At 45.9% G+C, this 19,267-nt stretch overlaps 1 protein-coding gene across 1 annotated transcript in view; it reads left to right on the top strand.

Moving 5' to 3' along the window:
* LOC5575064 overlaps positions 1-18,184 on the top strand; it is a 172,638-nt gene extending 154,454 nt beyond the window's left edge. The window contains exons 7-8 of the mRNA XM_021843159.1: positions 17,399-17,639; positions 17,746-18,184. Of these exons, the coding sequence (XP_021698851.1) occupies positions 17,399-17,639; positions 17,746-17,938 (434 nt within the window). The 3' untranslated portion in view covers positions 17,939-18,184. The remainder of the gene's footprint in view (positions 1-17,398; positions 17,640-17,745) is intronic.
* The last annotated feature ends 1,083 nt before the right edge of the window (positions 18,185-19,267 follow it).

Genomic DNA, 19,267 nt, shown 5'->3' with positions numbered 1-19,267 from the left:
CGCCACACGCCGTTCTCCTGCACGCCGCCGAAGATCGTCCTTAGCACTCGGCGTTCGAAAACCCCAAGAGCTTGCAAGTCCTCCTCGAGCATAGTCCACGCCTCATGCCCATAGAGGACTACCGGTCTTATGAGCGTTTTGTACATCGTGCATTTGATGCGGGGGTGAATCTTTCTTGACCGCAGTTTCTTCTGGAGCCCATAGTAGGCACGACTTCCGCTGATGATGCGCCTTCGTATTTCCCGACTAACATTGTTGTTAGCCGTCAACAAGGATCCGAGGTAGACGAACTCGTCCACCACCTCGAAGGTATCCCCGTCTATCGTAACACTGCTTCCTAGGCGAGCCCTGTCGCGCTCAGTTCCGCCAACCAGCATGTACTTTGTTTTCGACGCATTCACCATTAGCCCGACTCTTGTTGCTTCGCGTTTCAGGCGGGTGAACAAATCTGCCACCGTTTCAAATTTTCTCCCAATAATATCCATGTCGTCCGCGAAGCAAACAAATTGTCCGGATCTCGTGAAAATCTCGTGCCTCGACTGTTAAGTCCGGCTCTCCGCATGACACCTTCAAGCGCAATATTGAACAACAGGCACGAAAGTCCGTCGCCCTGTCGTAGTCCCCGCCGAGACTCGAACGAACTGGAGTGTTCGCCCGAGATCTTCACGCAGTTTTGCACACCGTCCATCGTTGCTCTGATCAATCTTGTGAGCTTCCCGGGAAAGCTGTTCTCGTCCATGATTTTCCATAGCTCTATGCGGTCGATACTATCGTATGCCGCCTTGAAATCGATGAACAAATGGTGCGTAGGGACCTGGTATTCACGGCATTTCTGGAGGATTTGCCGCATGGAAAAGATCTGGTCCGTTGTCGAGCGGCCGTCGATGAAACCTGCTTGATAACTTCCCACGAACTCGTTTGCTATAGGTGATAGACGACGGAAGAGAATCTGGGATAGCACTTTATAGGCGGCGTTTAGGATGGTGATTGCACGATAATTTTCACACTCCAGTTTGTCGCCCTTTTTGTAGATAGGGCATATAACGCCTTGCTTCCACTCCTACGGTAGCTGTTCCGATTCCCAGATTCTGATAATCAGCCGATGCAGACAAGCGGCCAACCTGTCCGGGCCCATCTTGATGAGTTCGGCTCCGATACCATCCTTGCCAGCGGCTTTGTTGTTCTCGAGCTGTTGAATGGCATCCTTAACTTCCCCCATCGTGGGAGCTGGTTGATTTCCGCTGTCCGCTGTGCTGACGTAGCCATCGCCTTCGCTGTCCTGACTTTCTGTGCCTGTGTTCTCTGCGCCATTCAGGTGTTCATCGTAGTGCTGCTTCCACCTTTCGATCACCTCGCGTCCGTCCGTCAAGATGCTCCCATCCTTATCCCGGCACATCTCAGCTCGCGGCACGAAGCCTTTGCGGGATGTGTTGAGCTTCTGATAGAACTTCCGCGTTTCTTGAGAACGGTACAGCAACTCCATCTCTTGGCATTCCACCTCTTCCAGGCGGCGCTTTTTGTCCCGGAATAGGCGGGTTTGCTGTTTCCGCTTCAGTCTGTATCGTTCCACGTTTTGCCGCGTACCATGCTGCAGCATTGCAGCCCGCGCTGCATTCTTCTCCTCTAAAACCTCCTGGCACTCCTCGTCGAACCAATCGTTTCTTGAGCTCCGTTCCACATATCCGACAACGCTTTCGGCAGCGTCGTTAATGGCTGCTTTTACTGTCCTCCAGCAGTCCTCAAGAGGGGCCCTATCGAGCTCGCCCTCATCCGGCAACGCTGCCTCAAGATGCTGCGCGTACGCATTGGCGACATCCAGTTGTTTCAGCCGCTCGAGATTGTACCGGGGCGGGCGTCGGTACCGTACATTGTTGATGACGGATAGTTTTGGGCGCAGTTTCACCATCACCAGGTAGTGGTCGGAGTCAATGTTGGCGCCACGATAGGTTCTGACGTCGGTTATGTCGGAGAAGTGCCGTCCATCGATCAAAACGTGGTCGATTTGCGATTCTGTCTGCTGAGGTGATTTCCAGGTGTACCGATACGGGAGGCTGTGCTGGAAATAGGTGCTACGAATGGCCATGTTCTTGGAGGCGGCAAAATCTATCAGTCATAGGCCGTTCTCGTTCGTCAGCCGGTGGGCGCTGAACTTTCCAATCGTCGGTCTGAACTCCTCCTCCTGGCCAACCTGAGCGTTCAAATCTCCTATGATGATCTTGACGTCGTGTCTTGGGCAGCGGTCGTACTCACGTTCGAGCTGCGCGTAAAATGCGTCCTTGTCATCATCAGTGCTTCCGGAGTGTGGACTATGCACGTTGATTATGCTGAAGTTAAAGAATCGGCCTTTGATTCTTAACTTGCACATTCGTTCATTGATCGGCCACCACCCGATCACGCGCCTTTGCATATCACCCATCACTATGAAAGCTGTTCCCAGCTCGCGTGTGTTGCCGCAGCTCTGGTAGATGGTATGATTACCTCTAAACGTTCGCACCAATGCTCCTGTCCAGCACACCTCCTGCAGCGCTACGATGTCGAAACCGCGGGTCTTCAGTACATCGGAGAGTATGCGAGTACTTCCAAAGAAGTTGAGAGATTTGCAGTTCCACGTACCGAGTTTCCAGTGTCAACTCTACTTCCTCCATCAATTCGCCATAGACCACTGTTGTGATGTCGTCGGCGAAGCCAACAATCTTAATACCCGTCGGAAGGGGCAGCCTCAATACGTCATCGTACGATTGTACCCCGTTTGGCATAAGGTCGTTTGGCATAAAGTCGTTTGGCATAATGGTCGTTTGGCATAATGATTAACTTAAAATAAATATCGGCATTTTTTAAGCTTTTACCGAGATCAACACCACCGAGCTCATAGCAAAAAATGTTGGTAGATTCCAAACAAGCGTAGTGTTCGTTCAGTTTCCAAGCTAAGAATTTCAAAAATTGTTGTGACATTAGAGAGCATTACTAAATAAAACTCGTGACGGGTCTCTCTATCTCAGAATATAGAGTATCTTTGAGCTTGCTGCGATATACATGTTTGAAAACAGTAAATTGGCAAAAAAAAGTTCGCAGTTATTCATCATGGAACGCTCATAGAATATTTCGCTTCTGATTAAGCTCTGTTCCAGTTTGGACGTAACACTCGATGGAAATTACTTGATAAAAGAATGTTTTTTGCATAAAAGAATGCAAAATGATAAATGCACTTCAGTGAATACTTCGTTGTCGAAGCGCGCTGTTTTCCAACCTCGGGCTTGGGCGAACTATTATTCACACAGTTGAAAACCGGAATTTTCGACACGCGAAAAACGGATTTTCTCCAAATCTACGCGTCGGAGCTACGTCGGGCAAGGTGCGCTGGGTAGTCCACCAAATCCGCTGTCCTGCGCACTATGCCCGACGTTAGGTTCAATGCATAGATTTTGAGAAAAATGGATCGTCGCGTGTCGACGATTCCGGCTTCCAACTGGAGTCGCGATACATCGCGCTGCCTTCCGCCCGCCTCGTATTATACTATGGCGAATCGATTGATAATCGCTATGAGTATGACCGTCATTAACGCGTCAGTTCATGGTACCTAAAAGGTTAGGACTACAAAACGTCACGTTGATAATCGGAAGGTACTCACTGTACCCACAATTGCCAACTCTACACTCAGAAATAAAAATAGTCATAGAATTACTAAAGTTTATGCATTAATGACTATTTTCTATCTGCCTCTCTTTCATTCTGCTGGGAACTTTCACACTAACTGTCATTTCGACTGGGTTGAAGCTTAGCGATGCTTCAACCCAGGTGAATTGGCAAATTGGAATAAAATTCCCTGCAGAATGAAAGAGAAGCAGATAGAAAATAGTCATAAATTACTAAAATTTAGTCGTTCTGGTACTACCCGTGTTTCTGAGTGTACATTTAATGCGACCAGGGATTCCAACAATAATTGGTCTCTTTGGTCGGTGCAACGGCTACCCCAGAGTCTATGAATGGAGAGTTGCGCGAAGAGACTTCTTTGAATGGTTGTTCTTCTTCGTCTTCGAAAACAGCCCCTATCTGTTTTGCTGGTCTGCTCGATAGGTAGACGGTTTGACAGTTCGATAGGTAGATTTGGTTTCACTCTTTGCGCAACTCTCCATTCATAGATTCTGGGCTACCCCACTTCACTGCCCATGCATCAAAGTTACCAGATTTTACTAGTGGCTGCCGATTAGCTAATTCGGCTATCATCATGTCGACAATTTGGGAAAATTCCTTAATCGACACCCTTGGTGGCGCGTAGCAACTGCAATAGAACACGCCGTTGATTTTTGTATCATAAAACCGTCGTTTGGGATTCAGACTACATCTTAGATTGGGTATCGTCCTGTCGTCCCTAAATCTGCTAACTGTTGAGAGTTGAGACCTATCCGTTATCCTATTTCCGTTGTTGGTTGGTATGCGGTATGGGTCCAATAGTAACACCAAGTCGATCTCCGTTTCCGAGACTGGCTGCCAAAGCAGCTATTGGGCTGCATCATAGTGGCTTCAACTATGTTACTTTCGTTTTGGCTGTTTTGATGCTCCGCTTGTGCCCGGACATTAGGGTTCACCCGTTGGGTCCGCTTGCCCTATGGCCTTCGGTGCCGAATTTTCTACACAGCTTACTTCTGTCGCATTTCCACAACTTATGGCCCCTCTCGAAGCACTTGAAGCAAACTTCAAGAGGCTGTTGAATGCTCAGCCAGTAAACTGACCAGCCCACCTTGAGTATGCCTAAGTTATTTGCTTTGTTGGCCTCTGCAACCGGCAGTCTAATCGCTGCCACCTGGATGCCCTGCGAGCCCTTTCATAGGTGGCCTTCCCAGACAACCAGAAATCGCATGAAAGTTCATGTTACAACTCGTTTATTCATATTAATTACATCAAACTCGCAAAACACCGTTGAGAAACTCGTCAGATTGATGAGCTTCCTCGCATAAAACACTTCTTTTCTGAGTTTATTTGGACATTTTGTTTCGTCCCGTACACTCGTACAAAGCAAGTCGAATCAATCCGTAGCAGCTGTCAAATCGACATTTGTTATCATAAGTTAAGTCGCATAAGATCACAGGTTAGTTCGGTGGAATATTTATACACTCGCATTGTATGTTATTATTCATCACATAATATATGCACGCATATCGCCTCCATTTTTGTACGTAGAAGGCCTTTTCGCGACATCTTATAAGTGAAATGTTGCACATACAAAGCATCCAGGTGATTTCGTTATACGTACATTTTAGTTGACTGGGTTGCTGGCTACGTCGATGTCACACTGCTCTTTGAGGGCAGCCGAGACCTTTGGTGTATGGGTGATTTCATCCAGAATTTTACACTGGAGAGTCGCTTCTGCAGTCATGGCTCCAACATATCAACCTAGTCGTCAAGTACTTTTTGTGCTAGTTGCTTATAATCTTACCTTACCAGTCAGGCTAAGGCCTGGGTTTTTTTTATAGATTTCTCGCACTTCTAGCAAAAGTTAGAAACATTCACCATCCACGGCTGCCTGGGCGCCGATTGAGATTTGGCTCTGTGGTTTTCATTCGTATGTCTTCTATAACTGCGCCGGTTCGCTTGACTTGTTGTGAAAAAAAAGGGTCCGCAGAACGTCCTCAACTTGATCGACCCATCTTGTTCGCTGCGCACCACGTCGTCTTGTGCCGGTCGGATTGTTTTCAGGAACCATTTTCACCGGGTTGTTATCCGACATTCTGGCGACATGCCCGGCCCACCGCAGCCTCCCAATTTTTGCGAGGTGGCCGATGGTTGGTTCTCCCAGCAGCTGGTGCAATTCATGGTTTATTCGCCTTCTCCACGTTCCGTCTTCCATCGGCACTCCGCCGTAGATGGTCCGCAACACCTTCCGTTCGAAACACCAAGGGCGCGTTGATCCTCTGCACGTAGGGTCCATGTTTCGTGCCCATAGAGGAGTACCGGTCTAATTAGCGTCTTGTAGATGGTTAAGGTGAAGATGAATCGAAGCCAAAGTTCAAATATTCAAGAGCACGGATCTGGAGAACCAAACATCCGTTTGAGCTGAAAACCTAATCGATTGGTCACCACCAGCTAGTGACCAATCGATTAAGTTTTCAGCTTAAACGGATGTTTGGTTCTTCAGATCCGTGCTCTTGAAAATTTGAAGTTTGGCTTCGATTCATCTTCACCTTAACTTCGTGCGATGGCGAACTTTGCTCGATCGGAGCGTTCTGCGGAGTCCAAAGTTTCCAGCAACGATGCGTCTCTGGATTTCTCTGCTGGTGTCGTTGTCGGCGGTCACCAGTGAGCCCAAGTACACGAATTCTTCGACAACCTCGATTTCATCACTGTCAATATAAACTCGAGGTGGAGGGCGTGCCGTGTCTTCTCTTGAGCCCCTCGCTATCATGTACTTCGCCTTTGACACATTGATGTTCAGTCCGATTCGCCTAGCTTCAGCCTTTAGTCGGATGTACGTATCCGCCATCGTCTCAAAGTTGCGTGCAACAATATCAATGTCGTCGGCGAAATCAAGTAACTGAACGGACTTTCTGCAGATCGTGCCACTCGTGTCTATCCCTGCTCTTCTTACCATACCCTCTAACGCAATGTTGAACGTTTATTGTTCACTGTTAGGCCATTACCTTGCCGTAACTCTCTGCGAGATTCGAAGGCACTCGAAAGTTTCCCTGATACTCGTACTATGCACATCACTCGCTCTATCGTCGCCTTGATCAATCTTATCAGTTTGCCCGGGAAACCGTATTCGTGCATTATCTGCCATAGCTGTTCTCGATCTATTGTATCATAGGTCGATTTAAAATCGATGAATCCAGCTTTTTACGCTAGCTATAAAACAAAGGGGGGTGATTTGACTTTGACATTTCTTGTCTGCCAATTTTATAGTTTAGTCTTAGTAGGCAACGATTTTAGATTGTTGATTGAAATGTCGATAATTTTCACAGGATTTGTTTTGCAGCTGCGGTTCTTTTATTCTGCTTATCTGTCTAAATTTTCACATAACTTCATTCTTTTTTATTTTAGGCATCAGTCAATCACAATTGAGCACAATGGAAAGCGTTTCTAAGCCATTCAAAGAGAGATAAAGATTTTTTAAAGAATAGCATTTTGTGGGTGGAATATTCTGACAAACACAGCCAGCAAACATAGCGTAACCCTGGCGGGCTCGCTCGTTAGATTTTTGATATCTTCCGTAAAACTTTCGTGCAGAAAAGTGAACTAAAACCAGATATTGATCTTCTGATGGTCTGTGAATAATTTGTAAATTGTAAGTTCAAAAACAGTAAAATACATGCTCTTTTATGACTTAAAACATTCCTGATTGACGGGCTGGCTAAGGAATTAGCTTGTTTTAATCACAGGTCCAGAATTTGTGAAGGATAGTCCAAGTGTTGGACGTCGAAAACAGAACACATTATGGTAAAAGGTAAAATTGCTTAATTTCCTTCACAGTTCACACCAGTTATTATTTAATAAAAGGTCAGGAACCGCTGCAGCCATGATTTGAGCTGTTTTATCGATCGAAATTATCCTCTAAACTCTCCAAATGCACAAATTCGTTCAAATGCCTGTGTTACAGAGAAATCAAGAACAAAATTATTCAGTTTCTTCGGTTTCGTTGTTTTGTTTGTAACACTTATTCACGGAGTTTAGTTAACAATATGATTCATCTCGAGAAATAACAAGATCCAATCCCTCTGGTGAATGCTAATCACAAACCTAAAATAATGAAAAACATTAGTATTAAACAGTAAATCAGTAAAATAGTTTTAAATTTCCATTTCCTGCAACAACGATATTGTTTGGCGTTCCAAACAAACAACATTGGAAAATTTTCAACATCACAAGGTTTGCTTTGATTAAACCATAAAGATATTATGGTCTTATCCACTGGTGTACTAAACTGACTCGGTTGAAGAATTTTGACACTAGAGCGGGTCCAGATCACGTGGGGATCATACGGGAGCGTGCCCCGCTCAAGTGTCACAATTCTCAGACCGAGTAAATTTAGTACACCGGTGGATTAGACCATGAGCCTATGCATGCTATAAAACGTTTGACTTTTACTGTGCGCCCTGTTTTCAAGTTGCCCGTGAGAGAGAGCGAGACAGCACCTACACACGGCGCACAGTAAAAGTCAGGAGAACAAAAGAATTTATGGCACGTACAGAGGCTCATAGTGTACGCAAGAGAAGTCAAAAATGGGTGATTCAAAGTTTATAGCAAGCTAGCGTAAAAAGCTGGATAAATGATGTGTGGGTACATCACCATTAAGGTGCTCGTCGTAGTGCTGCCGCCGTCTTTCGACCACCTCACGTTCAGATTTTTTCCCAACCCTGATTGCAGCATTCTTCTCATTCTTCAACTGCTCGCATTCGCCGTCGTACCAGTCGTTTCCGTAGTGCTGCTGTTGCGGTGCAACCTATGGTGGATCTTATGTGCCTCCAGCCATCTTTAAGAGTGGCGGCGCCAAGCTGCCTTTCCGTTGGTAGGGCCACTTCCAACTTCTGCGCATATTCTTGGGTTACTTTTGAGTCCCGTAGCCGCTCGATGTCAAGCCGCGGCGTTCGGCTTCGACGCGAGTTGGTCACCATCGAATGTTTTGAGCGCATACATACACAGCTAAACTTATATTTGGAGCATCAAAATAAATTGAAATGTCAACGATTAAACGCTTATTTCTGGACAAACATTTGAAAAGGGCCCAAGAGGTCTTGAGCCTTTTTTCAGAAACGTTGCTGTTGAGCCCTTTTAAGCCCTCCCACGCAAACTAACACCACTATCAGGAAGATTGGTGTTTTTTTTTTTTTTTTTTTTTTTTTTTTTTTTTTTTTTTTTTTTTTTTTTTTCTAAGCAATGGGGGGATAATCTGCTCAACAGACGCCGTGTGGGGTTAGGGACCATTTACTACATGCAAGCAGTAAACAGGACTACACCCCCGACCCACTAAACCATTTCCATTGCCGCCAAACCCTTCGTCTCTCCGGGACCACCAAGAAGGCATTGCTTCGAAGAGGGGCTATTGCACATCGCATCCTCCAGGTTAGCTGCGTAGCCATGCAGCAACGAACATCGATGACACGCTTAGGGGGGTCCACCAAGGTAGCATGCTGGCGCTTTGCCAGCTTCCCAAGTGGTCCTCACCTCCCGTTGTCCGCTGAAAGCGGGCAGGGTCGACCACTACGCCCGCACCCAGCTGCACCGCAGGTATCAAGAACTGATACTGCGGGCTTCGCAATTTGACCTACTGAAGGCTCAGGCCCTATCAGCTAGCACCAGCTGGGATTGCTGACGAAGGGGCCTCCACCTGCCCCGAACAACCAGAGGCTCGTATCCACCCAGTAGGCCGGCGCCACGACAGCAGCGCTACCAGGATGTTCTCCCCGCGGCCACTTAATCGCTGTAAGGGTCGATTTCGACCGTAGGGCACCGGTATGACCTACGTGGCCGACTGCGAACCCTTGGACCACCTGTTGTTTAGCGTCTGCACTAGCCACTCCTCGAGTCCACTCGCCACCTCCTTTGCAGTTCCGAGACGATGTGGGTGATAGCCGATGAAACGGCATTCCAGCCAAACTCGTCTTCACACATCCTCTGGACCAAATTGTCCGGAGTCGTGTCCCGACCGCATGTGGCTAACATGCGGTCACGCATTGTGCGGAAACGCGGGCACACGAACAAAACGTGTTCCGCCGTTTCCTCTAAACCTGCACAAACTGGACATTCGGGAGAACCCGCATGACCGAAACGGTGTAGATACTGTCTAAAGCAACCATGGCCCGAAAGGACCTGTGTCAGGTGGAATGTTAGTTCCCCATGGCGCCTATTGACCCAGATATCTAACCTCGGAATCAACCTGTGAGTCCACACTCCCTTGGTGGAACTGTCCCACGCACGCTGCCATTTGACCATGGAGGCCAGTCTGGCAGTCCTGCGTATGCCTCTTGTGCCGCGCATTTCGAAGCACTCTATGTCTTCCATGATAAGGATACCAATAGGCACCATACCGGTGATGACGCAGAGTGCATCGTGTGACACGGTACGGTACGCGCTCGCAACCCTCAGGCACATTAGCCTATAAGTACTCTCTAGCTTGCTACGGTAGCTCTTGGTACTTAAGGCCGTGCCCCAAGCCGGGCCACCATACCTCAGTATGGACGAGGCGACACTGGCCAGAAGCTTTCGCTTGCTGGCGTACACCGCAGAGCTATTGGACATCATCCGGGACAGTGCCACAATAGCTGTGGAGGCTCTCTTGCAGGCATAATCGACGTGGCTACCGAAGGTAAGCTTATCGTCGATCATCACCCCCAAGTGTTTGACGGAGCGCTTCGAAGTGATCGTGCAGTCGCCTACACTGATCACCGCTTGCTGCACCGACTTTCGGTTGTTGACAACAACCGCCTCAGTTTTGTGGTGAGCCAATTCCAGTTTCCTGGAGCTCATCCACTCCTCCACAATTGCGATCGAGTGGGCTGCAGTCAATTCCACTTCTTCGATCGATTCACCGTAGACCTCCAGCGTAATATCGTCGGCAAAGCCAACGATGACCACACCCGCCGGGAATTTTAATCTCAACACCTCGTCGTACATGACATTCCATAACACCGGGCCCAGGATGGAACCTTGCGGGACTCCTGAGGTTATGTGAAAGCACTTCCGACCCACCTCTGTGTCATAGACTAATACCCGATTCTGGAAGTAACTTCCGAGAATCTTGTACAGGTACTCGGGTATCCCCAGACGCAGGAGCGCATCGGCAATAGCCGCCCAACTGGCACTATTAAATGCGTTCCTTACATCCAGAGTCACTACTGCGCAGTAGCGAATCCCCCTCCTCTTACGCTGGAGTGCTATCTCAGCGGTTTTCTTAACCGTCAGAATAGCGTCTACGGTGGACTTCCCTTTCCGGAAGCCGAACTGGTTGCTTGAGAGACCATTTACACTCTCAGTGTACCTCAACAGTCTGTTGAGGATGATCTTCTCGAGCACCTTCCCCGCCGTGTCAATCAAGCATATTGGTCTATACGCCGACGGGTCACCAGGTGGTTTCCCCGCCTTTGGCAATAGTACCAGGCTCTGCCTCTTCCACGCATCTGGAAATACTCCCTCGTCCAGGCATATCTGCATAGCAGATCTGAACATACCGGGAGCCTCCAAGATTGCGACTTTGAGGGCCAGGTTTGGAACTCCGTCCGGACCTGGTGCCTTCCCCATGCTTAGGGATTTTGCAATCCATACAAGTTCCTCATCGGTTACTCTATCCTCATCGCCAGCCCCAATCCCCGGCTGTCCTACAAAAGGAGGCCATGGGCTAGGGTTGTGGCGCGGAAAGAGCCCCTCGATGATCCCCTCCAGCATCTGTGGAGATTGCTCCGTAGGAGCAATTGCACCTCTTGTCTTCGCCATAACGATCCTGTAGGCATCACCCCACGGGTTCACGTTGGCACTCTGACAGAGTCTCTCAAAGCAGGCCTTTTTGCTTGCCCTTATCTCGGACTTCAGCGCGACTTTGGCAGCGGTGAACACCGCCCGTCGTTCTTCACGCTCCTGCTCGGTACGTGCTCGCTGCATCCGCCTCCTGGCCCGTAGGCAGGCACGGCGCAGGTTCGCAATTGCTTGAGTCCACCAGTACGTCGGTGGTCTCCCATTTCTAGGGTGGACTTTCCTAGGCATGGTCGCATCGCACGCACGCGAAAGCACCGCTACCAGTTCGTCCCCGCTTAGGCCGAGTAGGTTACGCTCACGACGGAGCGCCTCCCTAAGTACTTCGTCATTGAAGTACGATGTCTTCCACCTACGAGGGCTTGGCCGTGACCTAGCCGCTTCCTCTACGCGCTGCCTGCTGTTGTTGTAGTCGATACTGTAGCGAACCGCCAGGTGGTCGCTGTGAGTGTAGGCATTGTCTACCCTCCAGTTCGAACTACTCGTTAGGCCAGGACTACAAAAAGTAACGTCGATAATCGACTCCGCTCCGTTTCGGCTGAAGGTACTTTTGGTACCAACATTAGCCAGATCGACATCTAGCACGGCCAGTGCCTCTAGCAGGATTTGACCTCGCTGGTTCGTGATGCGGCTTCCCCATTCCACGGCCCAGGCATTGAAGTCACCCGCTATTACTACTGGCCTTCGCCCTGTCAACACGGTCGTCATGCAGTCCAGCATCTGCGTGAACCGCTCGGTCGACCAACTCGGAGGCGCATAGCAGCTACAAAAGAGGACCCCGTTTACCTTGGCGATCACGAAGCCCTCGTAGGTAGTAGACACCAACTCCTGGACGGGGTATTTACCCGTCGTCCATATCGCCGCCATTTTTCCGGATCCATCCACGACCCAGTTGCCGTTGCCGGCGGGTACTCGGTATGGGTCCGATATGATGGCGATGTCCGTCCCCCACTCAGCAACTGCCTGGTACAGCAGTTGCTGAGCTGCGTCACAGTGGTTCAGGTTCAGCTGCGTTACCTGCACTGTGACTTTTCGTTAATGGCTCGTTTGAAGGTCGGGCACCTTGAGCCTCCCGTTGGATGATTGTTGTTCACGGACTTGCCGGAACAAATCAAGCACTTGGGAGGGTTCTTGCAGCCTAGTGCCTTATGACCTTCCTCACCACAACGCCTACACAACTTGGTCCTATCAGGGCCTTTACAGCCCCAGGACTTGTGTCCTGGTTCCCTACACCTAAAGCAGATCACCGGTTGCTCATGTATGTTCAGTGAGCATACTGACCAACCAACCTTGATCTTGCCTACCTTAGCGGACTTATTTGCGTCCGCCACAGGTAGGTGTACTAAGGCCACCTGAGTACCTGCCGGACCTTTCCGTAGCTGAACGGCAGCGGTGGGCACCTGAATCTCGCACTGTTGCCGCAGTGCTGTGACGAGCTCTTCTGCGTTGGTGATCTCGTCAAGGTTCATCACCTTCAGAGTCACTGACTGCGTCAGAGCCCTCACTTCGACACCCTCGCCAAGGACCTCTTCCGCCAAACTTTTGTAGGCGGCGCCCTTGCGCTCCTTGTCGCGCTTAAGCTCGAGAATCATTTCACCTGTACGAGTGCGTCTGACACTGCGTACGTCGGCTCCAAGATCTGCGAGCTTCGCGTCACTGCGCATCGCCTTCAGGACTTCCGAGTACTTGGACTCTTCCGTCTTGATGATGATCGCATCACCCTGCATTAACGCGGTAAGGGACAAAATACTGTGAGGGGTGCCCAGGTGCCCCACAGGCTCCGTTAACGGCCGAACATCTTTTTCACCCCTTCGACCATTCATTCCTCAGCACGGTTTTTCGCATCACACCTTGAATTGGGGTTACCCCGTTTGGTGGACTCTTACCACCGGAACAGGTCGTCCGTAGTTCTATTCTATACGCCGGAACTACACGGCTAGGGAAGATTGGTGTTAGCTCTTCCTGATAGTGGTATTGGTGAGCGTGATCGAGTTGAATTGGGCTCAACAGCGTCTTGCAAAGCCAATGTTTACCAATGTCGATGTGCCCTTTTGAAATGTTTGTCCAGATTTTTCAATCGATTGCACTTTAAATTTACACGATCATGTAACATTGAGGCATCTTTAGTTGAAAATTAAACGTAATGCTGTAACAATAGATGAGTTTGATTTACTTTTACCATACTCTTCTGCAGTGTTGATAGACTCACAATCAAATCTCAATCAATACGCCCTCCCGTGAGAGCAAACTCATTAGGCGGCATCAATTTATTACGTAACGTTAAAATTTGAAAATTCGGTCCCCCTCCCCCCTCCGTAACGCTTTTTGTATGGTTTTTTTTAAATGTTGTATGAGTCGTGACGCTCGAGCCTACCCCCTCCCCCCCCCCCTTCGAGCGTTACGTAATTTGTGGATGCCGCCTTAGAGATCTGCTTCGCAAATCTCACGCTTCATATTTTGATGTAAAAACACTCAATCAACTCAAACCGTTAAAAAATGATTCAGTCGCCAAACCCGTCAAAAACTCGTGGAAGCCGAATGTTGTTGTTTACGTTAGAAAGGATTACTATAATTAAACCAGACCAACAAGAAATTATTGCCGTGTGTGAGTAAACTATCGAAATACGAGACAATGAGTCAAAATTGTGAGCCAACTCATCCATGATTATTTTACTACTGAGTTGCGTGATTGACAACTCACGCATGAAAAATCTCAAGCGTGAGTTATGAGAAATTGAGTGTTTCACAACACTGCTCTTCTGTATACGTTACATTGAAATTTAAATATTTTTATCTGTGTACAGCGTGTACAGCAACTAGGTACCCAAGTAGCCACAAGCGTTATACCATTGCATTAGTAATCCTTTATAAGAGAGATTTGCGGAAGCTGGCATTTCTGTGAAAGTGTGAGCCAATCGAGCAGCGAGAGCTGTCAAAGTGTGAGCCAAACGAACATGTGTTATGTTTGTTTTGAACTTTTCTTAAGGAGTAATGTAATCCGCTTGAAATTATTTCGGTAAAAGTAATTTTGCATGAAGCAAAATAATGAAATATTTTTCTTTTTTAAATTTTTGTCTATGCGATTTTTAGTTGTTGATATTTTGGCTGTTTATTAGTTTGGATATGTAGCTCAAAGATCTATACCGAAACATATTACACTTTTTAGCAATGAGGAAGTCATGTACGTGTTACAATATTATTCTCGACGCCGAGCAAAATCAGCACTGCTGTTCTGTTGCCAAATCATTCCATTTTACTTCCGCTTATCTCTCTATAAAGGATCACTACATTGCATTAATTTGGTCGAAAGTCAACTTTTTTTGCATTATTAATGTTATCATGCATTTATTCAATAACTGTCAAGCAATGATGCATTTGATTAACATTGTAAATGCTTTGTAGCATTATTTCAATATAGCATTATGCTAAGCGTTTAGAGTGAATATACAGTTATGCTGTCATACAAGATTACATAACCTCATTAAACGCACTCGACTTGCAAGCTCTTGGGGTTTTCGAACGCCGAGTGCTAAGGACGATCTTCGGCGGCGTGCAGGAGAACGGCGTGTGGCGGCGAAGGATGAACCACGAGCTCGCTCAACTCTACGGCGAACTCAGTATCGTGAAGGTAGCTAAAGCTGGAAGGATACGCTGGGCAGGGCATGTTGCAAGAATGCCGGACAACAACCCTGTAAAGATGGTGTTCGCCACGAATCCGGTCGGAACAAGAAGGCGTGGGGCGCAGCGAGCTAGGTGGATTGACCAGGTACACCAGGACCTGGAGAGCGTGGGTCACAGTCGAGGATGGAGAGAAGCGGCCATGAACCGAGGGAATTGGCGAAATATTGTTGGCGAGGCTTTATCAAGATAATTGATGTAAAGCCAAATAAGTAAGTAATTAAACGCACTCGAATCTGTAATAAATAAGTAAGACGATCGAGCACGTTCCCACTCGCTCATTACGTTTTGTGGGATATGGAAGAATAATGAAATGACTTTCTTTCATCTCGAACCCCCATTTCATGACCTAAGGATATATGTATTCATTCAAAATTGTTGTATTTTATCTATGAGACTCTTATTCATAAGGAGCGAGAGGAAATGTCGATCTCTCCCCCGAAATCTGTTTAATGCGCTAGGGCTTTGTTTTGTGGGTTAAGTTCTGTTATTTTCTCTACGAGAAAGAATAGTGATCAAATTATTTCTATTGATGTTTCATTTGGTGAGGAAAGGAAATTAATCGCCGAAGAGGATTCTTTCTATTCGTAATAACTGGGCGAATAGTAATGTTAACACACAGTGGCTTCGTTTATAAGGAACTTTTATCATACCTTATTACATCAGCAGCTTTAGCACAGGACACCAATGCGCCAGGCATCCAGCACATCCTAGTTGTGGGCTCGAATCCTGATTCCAACAAAAAAAATCATTAAGCTGGTAAAGAAAACCATTGAAAGGTAGTCAATGGATTCATTGTTTTGTTTATTTTTAACGCAAGCCCTAAACATACATTATTTTAAGCTAATATACATCATGAACCCTAAATATACAAACATAAATGCTTTAGTAGGGCTTGTGCATTAAAACTGCTTTACCAAGTATTGCATTAATTTGGTTGTTGTGGGGCGCTTTTCCACTTTAATTATGCTTTATAAAGCTCTTAAAGGTTATGTCACTTTAAAACAAAATCTGATAGCATACTATAGAGCAAACAAAAAGTATTCATATAAAGCTTCGTGGTTACTTGGGTAGTGATCCAAATCTATATTCGCACAGCGGTATGTGCGAGCATTGGTATTGTCAGAGATGAATTTTCCGTCGATTAGAACGTGGTCGATTTGGTTCTCCGTTAGATTATCGGGTGATCTCCAGGTGGCCTTATGGATAACTTTGTCGGGAAAGAAGGTGCTTCGGACTACCATAGTTGCTTATAAGCTATATCCTTTTTCTTGGCATCTTTTTTTGGGCCTAGGATCATTTCACCAATCATAGTCCATCTTATGCCTCGCACATCTGCGCCCCATGGTGAAACCTTCTTTCTCGTGCTTCCCATCACCTTCAGAACCTCAGCGTATTTCACCCACTCCGTTTTGATAACGAGAACCTCGCCTATGTTCCTACGTTTCACTGTTTTCGGTTTAAGATACTCCTTGGTCGCCGTGTCCGGTTTTTCCTTACTTTCTTGCTTCCAATTCGTATTCACTGGTTGCTGTTGCTTTGCGCCCGTCGTTTCTGAGGAAGCACTTGTTCGAGCTATCATGTGGTTTTTTTTTCTGAGCTTTCTTGGCCTTAGCCGTGGTGTTGACCTCTGGGCTGTTGTCATGTCCTCTTGACCGCGGAGCTTGGCTCTTGCCAGCTTTTCCGCTCTGGAGGTCAGCCGCGGAAGCCACTTTTCTATTAGAAACCATGTGTCTTTTCGCAACGTATTCTTGTGCTGATTACTCAAAAACGGCTGAATTAAATTGCTTCATTTTTTCACTACATACTCTCACTAATGTATAGTTTTGAATAGTGAATATCTGTAGCCTGAGATATATACGTGGGTTATGGATACGCGTCGGTCCCTCAAGGAATTTTGGAATATCTTCAAAATCAGATGACCGATGATCAATATCGACACAGATCCTAAAACTAGAAGAGTTTTTTGAGAACTTGTGAAAAAATGGTGCAAAAATAACAGGAAACAAAAAAGTTGTAGCGATTTGAATTTTTTTCTTGTGGTAAAAATGAAGCTGCCGGTAGAGGGGTTAACCGCGGTTAAACTAGGCCTAGAAAGGTGCATGGTTTGGAGTTCTAGACGTATTTTTTCAGACAAGGCAGGATCGCTCCAATGTTCATATTTAAAACAAATCATTCGAAGAAAAAATTTAATAAAATACAGATGGCAGCATGGCTGTCATCATACTTGAAATGCATTCCATTGAAAATACTTTCTTCACAGGTATGTGGTTCATGCAGAAATGGAAAAAGAGTGGATCTCTTCTGCAGCTGTGCCTACGAGATGCACCCGATCCTCGGCAGAGCTTCTTGTATAGATTGAGCCAACGTACTACCCTGCACCACTTCAAGAACGTTCTCCTATGTGGATCGTCACAAGATCGATATGTTCCACCGCATTCGGCACGACTCGAGTTGTGCAAGGCCGCCGTTAGAGATCAATCTAACCTTGGAGTCGTCTATCGGTAAGATCATATGGATGAAAATATGTATACCTACCTACATAAATATATGAAATGTTGAAATCAATAATGACAATAATCCTATTCCAATGTATTTCTCAACATTCAGCGAAATGGTCCATAACATCATTGCACCGATGTTAGCCAGACAAGATCTTACGTTGGCCCGTTACGATGTACATCACGCTCTCCCGCACACTGCGAATGCCCTGATCGGTAGAGCCGCTCACATTGCGGTTCTTGACTCGGAATTGTTTATTGAAAAGTTTTTACTGGTTGCAGGATTAAAATATTTTAGCTAGCTGATTGAATCTCAGGTTGGTGTGAAGAAAAACAATATGAGAGATCAAGAGCGTGGATTTGGTGTTATAGTCCACGAAAGAGCAATACGGATTAATATTCATGTTTTACTTAACTGTTGATAGATTGTTCTCTCAGTGAATAGGTGGAAACAATTAAATGTTTAAATCAAAAAAGGGAAATTATTATAGGCAGTTGAAAACAAAATTTTGACTTTCTAACGTAATGAAAACCCCAAGTAATGGAACGCTAAACAAAAACTGACTGACTCTAAGCCTAAGTTCAAATTTATTTCCAGGTTTATTAATTTTTAACTGTATTATAAAGCTCTAGTCTTAACGTAAAACGGAAAACGATGTAATTGGTACAGGGTCAACAAGATATTAAAATTTGCTGTAAGCGTGGTTTATCTAATCAAAATTAAACATGAATAGGAAAACAGAAAAGTATCTAGGGAGACTTACGGCTTCGGCACCATTCGACTATTATCGGCAACCAAATTTCAAACGCAAAATACCGTAATTTCGGGTGAAATTGATCATTTTTCACGGTTTTTCTAGTCTGTTTTCTATAATGTTAACAATGTCAAACAACTAAATGAGGGAAAACAAGTACGAAGGTGAGCCTCATCGACTTATGTACCGAAATTTTCTAACTAATGTCATTTTAGTGTTAACAAATTCCTCTAAAATAAAAAATCAGAGAATCTCATTTCGGGGTGAAATTGATCACTGGTCAATGCAATTATTGTTAGTTTCCAAAACAACTCTATATTATAAATTTGTGATCGTTGAATCCGAATATGCTTGTAAAATTCTAAACAATGCAATATTTATATAAATAACGAATAGTTAAATTTCAAGAATTACGCCGAAAACGCCTAAATGTATGCAATTTCCTAAGGAATTCAATTATATCTAACAGAAATTCAATTATTTCAACCTTAAGAGTTAATTTATACGAGTTTTGGTGATGAAATCTGGTCTAGGGATACATCTCCAGCATCCTCACAAACTTTCTGGTTTATACCATGTACAAATCCTTGCTTATAAATAGAAGTTCATAGGTGTTTGTCAATACTGCACCGTGCATGATTTTGAAATTTTACGTTATTTTCATAGTAATAAACATTCTTTAACGCAAAAGACTTCACAACACACAATTCGACAATAGTTACGACAAGCAACGTTCATTTACTGCAGCTTACATTGATATTTGTGCTCCATTACGAATAAATAAAATTGTGTGATACGATGATCAATTTCACCCTTCTGATCAATTACACCCGATTTTACGGTACACAGTATTTTTCTATCAAAACACGTCAGTGG

The sequence above is a fragment of the Aedes aegypti genome, chromosome 2, assembly GCF_002204515.2.
Source record: "Aedes aegypti strain LVP_AGWG chromosome 2, AaegL5.0 Primary Assembly, whole genome shotgun sequence".
NCBI lineage: Eukaryota > Metazoa > Arthropoda > Insecta > Diptera > Culicidae > Aedes > Aedes aegypti.
Note: the sequence above shows the minus strand (reverse complement) of the source record. Positions and strands in the feature narration are given on the sequence as shown.